The 8103-nt window shown below is 33.9% G+C and overlaps 2 protein-coding genes across 2 annotated transcripts; both read left to right on the top strand.

The window, feature by feature from the left end:
• Positions 1 to 3802: 3802 nt before the first annotated feature.
• On the top strand, positions 3803 to 5567 carry LOC145805527 (protein FAR1-RELATED SEQUENCE 5-like). Its single transcript, XM_082900686.1, has 2 exons — positions 3803 to 3824; positions 5008 to 5567. The coding sequence occupies exons 1-2, from the start codon at positions 3803 to 3805 to the stop codon at positions 5565 to 5567; spliced, it is 582 nt and encodes a 193-aa protein (XP_082756812.1).
• A 75-nt stretch (positions 5568 to 5642) lies between these two features.
• LOC114300405 (protein FAR1-RELATED SEQUENCE 5-like) lies at positions 5643 to 7852 on the top strand. The gene is made up of 5 exons (XM_082900685.1): positions 5643 to 6804; positions 6923 to 7120; positions 7228 to 7328; positions 7442 to 7526; positions 7830 to 7852. Exons 1-5 carry the CDS (start codon positions 5643 to 5645, stop codon positions 7850 to 7852), a joined length of 1569 nt encoding a protein of 522 aa, XP_082756811.1.
• The last annotated feature ends 251 nt before the right edge of the window (positions 7853 to 8103 follow it).

Raw genomic sequence — 8103 nt, 5'->3', positions numbered from 1 at the left:
ATAAAAAATCAAGTGCATAGTAATTTTTCAAAATTTTATATAATTCTTTTTATGATGACAGGATAGATATATGAATATTTGCACAAATTTGCGTGATTTATCATGAAGAAATAAGTTGAAGATCACCTGTATAGGTAATCCAATGCCGACTCTAGTTTTAACATCAAGTATGACACTTTTCCTGTATGGTGAACTGCCAGTCTCCTTGCTGTACTGGTTTACCGTATGGTGAACTGTTCTGGTTTCTGATTTCAAGTAGGCTCTGCTGTTTTGAACTGCCATTCTAGTGTTGCTGCTATTTGAGGTGTTTTGTTTGCCTCAGTTTTGGTGTGGCCTCAACTGTTGGCCTTGTTTGGTTCTGCTAATCCAGCTTCTGCTTATTCTGGTTTCCATATCTATCTGTGCTGTTCTCTGTTTGATTTGTGGGTGGCTGTTCTTTGTTTGATCTGTTATTTGGGGGCTGTTATTTAGATGCCATTGCAGTGCTCTTGTAGTTTGGTTATAAGTTGGAATGTTCATCAGTTTTCCCAAGAAAACATGCATGGAATTCTTTGAAGCCCAATTTCTGTTGTGCCAATGTTCTTTTTAAAGATATTTTTTGGCTTATCGGATGCCATTGTCAGTGTTATGTCAAGGCCATGCTTCCATAGCACTTTTTGTTGTCTCGATAATATCAGATGCCTGCTCTGCATAAGTATTCCTGCTCTGGGTGTTGTGTCTGGTTGTTGGTTGGTCTGTTTTTTTTCTTTTTTTCTTTTTTCTCGACTTCCTCATCAAAGATCAAACAGAAATCAAACAAACCTGTGAATTGTGCAGCCACAGTACCAAGAGTCAACTTTTAAAACTTGAGAGATGATAAGATAACTGATCTATATTGTTCAAGAATTGGCTTAGCAGAACTTCAAATTAGCTCTGATGTTGCCTATGCCACCATGTGTCAAAAATGAAGTAATTTAAGTAAAATAAAATAAAATGCTTTCATTATCATCACATTGAATCCAACAACAAATAAAAAGTTAAACTACCAATATGTCCTAATAGCTGTCATTATTAGCATCATCAATGATCTTCATTGATATAGGGTGTGGTCCACATCACATCAAGTTAAATATATACCAAACATTCAAATTCTAGGAACTTTTCTACGTATAAATAATTTATGTTAAGCAAGAATTATAACCAAAGCCATAGTTGTTGTCATTTATAATTACTCACTTTATGATATATAACTTCATGTAACTATAACATATGGATTGATGTTGGCACAAATCATTTGGAAAATCCACTCCCACATTTTTATTATATTTTGAATTTTTTTGGAAAATAATAACCTAGCACAAAAGAAGAAGAAAATTATGAGAATGTGTTTTGCTTTCTATAACGTTGAAACCATCATATTTCCTTAATGTTATGTTTGGATCATGGATTTAGCTAGGGATTTGGAAATGGAAAGGGAAAGGGAAAGGGAAAAAGTGTGTTGAATGTAATTATAAGAACATTTTTTTATTTAATTTTTTTTTGTATATATTTTTATTTAATTTTTTGTTGAAGTGGTCAAACGGTTGGTTGTGGTACATTTGTTTAAGTGTTTATTTATGTAATGGTTATTGAGACTTTGAACAAAGGTAGTAGACTTTCATCTTTGTTATTGTTTATGCAGTTTGTTAATGTCAAAAGATGTGCAAAATAATATTTTTTATACATGGATTCTTTCTTTTCTCCCCACAATCATTAATTTCCTTACGTATTGTCTTCTTTACTAACTGTATTTCAATGTTCTGTTTTTGTTTGTTATAGGTCCTCAATTTCTCCATCTTAACGTAGAAGTAAAGCTATACCTCCTCCATCCCTTCGCCTCTAGCGGTTGCATTAGCAGGTGTGTTTTTTAATTTATTTGCTTTTAATTAATAACAGGGCACTGGCGGGTGTGCTATTTTATTTATTTGTGCTATCTTTTTTTTATTTATTTGTTTATTTTAATTGATAGCAGGGCACTGGCGGGTGTGCTATTTTATTTATTTGTGCTGTCTTTTTTATTTATTTGTTTATTTTAATTGATAGCAGGGCACTGGCGGGTGTGCTACGTTATTTATTTGTGCTGTCTTTTTTTATTTATTTGTTTATTTTAATTAATAGCAGGGCACTGGCGGGTGTGCTATTTTATTTATTTGTGCTGTCTTTTTTTATTTATTTGTTTATTTTAATTGATAGCAGGGCACTGGCGGGTGTGCTACGTTATTTATTTGTGCTGTCTTTTTTTATTTATTTGTTTATTTTAATTGATAGCAGGGCACTGGCGGGTGTGCTATTTTATTTATTTGTGCTGTCTTTTTTTATTTATTTGTTTATTTTAATTGATAGCAAGGCACTGGCGGGTGTACTATTTTATATTTGTGCCGTCTTTTTATTTATTTGTTTATTTTAATTGATAGCAGGGCATTGACGGGTGTGCTATTTTATTTATTTGTGCTGTCTTTTTTTATTTATTTGTTTATTTTAATTGATAGCAGGGCACTGGCGGGTGTGCTATTTTATTTATTTGTGCTGTCTTTTTTATTTATTTGTTTATTTTAATTGATAGCAGGGCACTGGCGGGTGTGTTACGTTATTTATTTGTGCTGTCTTTTTTTATTTATTTGTTTATTTAATTGATAGCAGGGCACTAGCGGGTGTACTATTTTATTTATTTGTGCTGTCTTTTTTTATTTGTTTGTTTATTTTAATTGATAGCAGGGCACTGGCGGGTGTGCTATTTTATTTATTTGTGCCGTCTTTTTATTTATTTGTTTATTTTAATTGATAGCAGGGCACTGGCGGCTGTGCTATTTTATTTATTTGTGCTGTCTTTTTTTTTATTTGTTTATTTTAATTGATAGCAGGGCATTGGCGGGTGTGCTATTTTATTTATTTGTGCTGTCTTTTTTATTTATTTGTTTATTTTAATTGATAGCAGGGCACTAGAAGGTGTGCTTTTATTTTGTTTGTTTATTTTAATTGATATTAGGATACTTGCGGGTGTACTGTCTTTTTTTTAAAGGGAGATGATGTCACAAGAGAAAGATTGAATTCATTTTTGGTTGAACTCAAATTTGTTGAATGACATGTAAATGTCTGGAAATTCTGAACTGATACTTTTGCTTCCCACCCACGACAAAAATAAACATAATTTTGAGGGAGTAGAGAAATGTACATGTTTGAAAAGAAAGAACTCAAGGGCAAATACATCACAAGAGAGTCTGGTTCAAGTAAATTCATTAATTTTGATAGACATTTGAAAATTGTATACTGAGATTTTGCCTACAGCCACCCATCACAAATGAAGCATGAATCCTCTAGAGTGTTTATTTTATTTTATTTTCAAGTGATTCTACATATATAATAATTGTTTCCAAAATTGTGTTGTAAGTAATAGAGAGAATAAGGTATGGAGGGGATGTAAAATGAGAAGACAAATAGTTGTAGTCCTATTTAAACCCTCTTTAGGGATAACAAACGAGTTGAATAGTTGATTGTTATAACTTGCTTTGATAACTTTAGCGAATTTTAAAATTTGTTCAACTTTGGTTCGTTAAATTTTCGAGTCGATATCAAATGAGTTTTTCTCAAGCCGACCTGAAGTAGTTTGGTAGTTTTAGATTCATCAAACAGAGCCGAACAAGCAATTGACTATTCAAGTTTGGCTTATTTACTTCACGAACTAAGCTCGAACGAGTTTTTAATGAGTTGAACATAAGTCGAGCTCAAGTTGTTTGGTTCGTTTATCACTCCTAAAGTTGTTGAAAAAGTTGCCAATGGCTGGCGGATGGCGGTAGCTGGCAACAATGGTTGGTAGCAGTAAGGTGGGACAAATAGGTGACACGTGTATAATTTGGTGATATTTGGACAAGTAATTAGAAAAGTACGTGACATGTGTACAGATAAATAACATTTGAACATATAGATAAATTTTTGGACAGATAACCTCCTTTTCATTTGAACACGTGTATAAACAATTTTTTCATTCGAGGGTATAACCTCCTTTAGCTTTCTATTGATGTTTTATTTTCACTACCATTTTCATTTATATTAAAAAAAAGTAATTTTCTTGGTAGGGATATACATAATATCACTTTTTCCTGAATAATTTTTGATTGGGATATCCCCTAGTATATCAAAAAATTTGCCCCTATGTTTATGTGTGTTGTAATTATAAGAACTCTCTCGATTCTTATTTACTTGGAATGGTGATCCATAAATATATGGGTCCCTCTTATTTTCATAATTAATAGATCTATAAGATGAAAGATTATATCTATAGTATTTTTGAAAATTCTCATTTTGATTTGGTAATGAATATACTTTGTAGTCGTTTTGTTTTTTGTAATGAATTAATAGGTCTTTTTCATATGAATTCTCTTTGTTTAAATATTGATTTTGAATTGTACGACATTGATTGATTCTATTTTTCCATTTTGCTGCTATTAATCTAGACCATCTAATCTGAGATAAATGGTATTGATAATGACCTTTTAACCAGTTTTTCCATTGATTTAGTCAAGAATTCCGAAGTTTCTTAGGTCTTAATTCATAAAGAATTATTCCTTGTTTTCCAAAATAATCTTTTATTGAAGTCTTAAGAAAAAAAGACGTTTTGTGATATTAAAGAATAGATCTTAACTTATACAAGGAGGATAAGTCAAAAAAACTCTGTGAATTCTAATTACTAACATTATATATAGTCGAAATAAAATTCATTTTATTTTTATTTGTTTTATTAATTCTTTGCTATAAAGTTATAAGTTTGATTAATTATTTGCTATAAGTTGGACAGTGTGATTTTCAATAACTATGTCATTAATGGCAAGTTATTGAATGTTTTCAATAACTATGTCATTAAATCTATGTACATTATTCTATTATTGTTTTTGTCGGTTATTTGCTCTTTTACAAAATTCTCTTATGTGATTTTAGGAATTTTCATTCATTTTATAAGATAATGTTATTCTTTTCGTATTGTTTTTGATGTAGTTATCATGGATCCTTTTGGATGTACCAAATTTGAGCGTAAGCTTGAAGATGACGAAGTTTGTGGGAATAAAGAAGAATTAGGTTCCCATGCAAATGACCCTATTCAAAGTTTAACCAAGAATGATGTTCTTGAAATGCAATTCAATTCAGAAGAGGATGCCAATGATTTCTATAATCAATATGCTAAAGTTGTGGGATTTAGCATTAGGAAAGACATGCGAACAATGCAGGCAACAAAGGTTCTTAGTAGAAAATGGGTATGCTCAAGGCAAGGCCAAAGAGCAAAGCAACACTTGGCCCGTATTGATCGAAAAAGAGCTGCCAGGGCATTGACTAGAGTTGGTTGTGATGCTCATTTCCGCATAAGGTACAATCTGGATGTAGGCAAATACATTGTCACTCACTTTAACATGGAACATAACCATCCATTGGCAACATCACCATGTGTGCCATTTCTTTGGTCGCATAGGTTTGTAAAGATCCCCGACAAAGCTCAAGTAAAGACTTTGCACGATGTTGGTGTCAAGACAAGCCAGACAATGGATTTGTTGGTGCAATAATCTGGGTCTTTCGCGAATGTGGGCTTTATTCACAAGGATTTACACAATTATATTCAAGCTGAGCGCAAAGTAGAAATGATGGATGGTGATGCGGAGTGTGCTTTGGCTTACTTATGTGCAAAAGCTAATGCTGATCCTTACTTCTTTTACAAGTATGACAAGGATCAAGAGAATCGGCTTGACAAATTGTTTTGGGCAGATTCAAGGTCTCGCCTAGACTATGTTGCATTTGGTAACGTGTTGGTCTTCGATACAACTTATAAAACGAATGCATATAACAAACCTTTTGTTATTTTCGCCGGGGTCAATAACCATTTTGAAACCACCATATTTGCATGCAGCTTGCTTGTTGATGAGACAATTGCAACATACACATGGGTTTTGCAAAAGTTGTTAGAGGCCATGGATAACAAAAGACCAGTGTCAGTGTTGACAGATGGGGATATGGCCATGCGTGAGGCAATACAAAAAGTCTTCCCGAGTTCCAAGCATCGTCTATGTAATTGGCATATGCATAGAAATGCCAAGCGAAATGTTCGAGTTGATGGATTCGAGGGACATTTCAAGCATCTCATGGATCTTGATGTGAATGAGGTTGTATTTGAGGAAGCTTGGAGTAAGATGGTTAGAAAATATGGCCTTCAAAATAACAAGTGGGTATCAAACACCTACAATAACAAAGGCATGTGGGCTCAGTCATATTTGCGTGGTCATTTTTTTGCTGGAATGAAGAGCAGTCAGCGTTGTGAGGGTATGCATGCTTTTTTCAATGAGCGCCTCAAACGAAAACTGAAACTATTGGAATTTGTTAGATGTTTTGACATGGCCCTTTATCGGTTACGGAACAAAGAAGTGGATGCCGAGGCAAAAACTGACAACAGTAATCCTTGTCTTACCACAGCACTTCAGCCTCTAGAGAAACATGCAGCAACCATCTTTACCAGACGTTTGTTCTTAATGTTCCGTAATGAAATAATTGAGGAAGCATTGTTGATTTTTGATGGAAGGAAAGAGGAGTTCGATCATCGCATATACAAATTTTCAAAGTACACTGAATTTGGTTCCACATGGGAAGTGTCATACCATCCCGCAACTAGCATAATGAAATGTAGTCGCAAAAAGTTTGAGTTCTTTGGACTTCCTTGCAGCCACATGATTTCTGTGATGAAATGTGAACACATGACTGAAATTCCCCCCAAGTTGTGTGATGCATCGTTAGACAAAGCAAGCAAGAAAGGTTGGTGAACAACATTGCCAAGCCCAATTCTCTAGCACTCTTACACAGGAGACACGTTTTGGGGTTCTTTGCTCTTTTTTTACTGAAATGTGTTACTATGCCTCACAAACATCTGAAGGATTTGAAGAGGCTAGGAATGCATTTTTCACTATGACATGTCGGATGAAGCAGCTTTGCATGGCCAAGGGAAGTAATGTTGATGAAGGAAAAAGTTCACTGCCGCCATTTGGGGTTGGGGATCCGAAAGTAGTGAACACGAAGGGGAATACTGGGGGATCCTACATGGCTAAACCTCGAAAGCCAAGGCGATGCCAATGTTGCAGGTATACATTATATTGTGCTTTGTGTCTAAATTTTGTTATTGTGAGGTAGTCTTGGCATTTTTGTTCTCTTTAATGATTGGTGATTTACTTGACAATGTAGGGGTGTCGGCCACACAAGGAGAACTTGTCCCCAAAACGATCATAAAACGTGACAAGTGGGTAGCAATTTGTTTGAGGAATATGATGATTATTATCCAATTGGTACTCCCACCCCTTTTACACCGAAGCGTCTCAGGAATAATATGAGGCCATGTAAGACCCACCCTGTGAAGAGATGACTTTTTGTCACTAATGTGGATACGTCTCTAGTGCAGTTGAGCAAGAATGTTAATGACTTGCGTAGTTGCGATGCACAAGTCGTCCAAAATTCAGCGTTCACTGATGCGGATACGTCTCTAGGTGATTACTTTTATGGCATCTTTTCAGTTCAAATTATGTTCATTTTGCTTACATTTGTTTTGCAAATTTCATGTGTGGCTGCTTAATTCTAATTTCTTGATATGCCAAGATAGATTTTAGCTAGAACATTTAGATGTCATAACTAATTATGATGTTTACAACTTGATTATGAAAATAAATAATTTACGAACAAAAAATGACAAAAGAGTGTAATGACCAATATATCAAAATTCAATTTGTTATGATTTGAATCATAGATTTCAAGTGAACAAACCTTAACGACAATATAATTTGTTTCTGCAGGTGTTGCTATGGGTAATAGTTGATATGATCGAGCGGGTGATATTGGGAGCTAAACTAAGATTTTTTTTTAAATTTTTTTTGAGGACTTAAATCTGTTAGTATTTTGTATAAATACTCTTAAATGATGGTTGATGGATATTTGTTTTGCTGTATGGAAGTTCATATTTTGTATGCACACTTCTTTTTTTTCTTGAAGAAAGAATTTTGTAAGGAATTATCATTCACCAAATGAGGTTGTAAGAAATCCTACACTACCTTGCAGTAGTAACTCGCT

This window comes from Camellia sinensis, chromosome 13 (assembly GCF_055761805.1).
Source record: "Camellia sinensis isolate YWXY chromosome 13, ASM5576180v1, whole genome shotgun sequence".
Lineage (NCBI taxonomy): Eukaryota > Viridiplantae > Streptophyta > Magnoliopsida > Ericales > Theaceae > Camellia > Camellia sinensis.
Note: the sequence above shows the minus strand (reverse complement) of the source record. Positions and strands in the feature narration are given on the sequence as shown.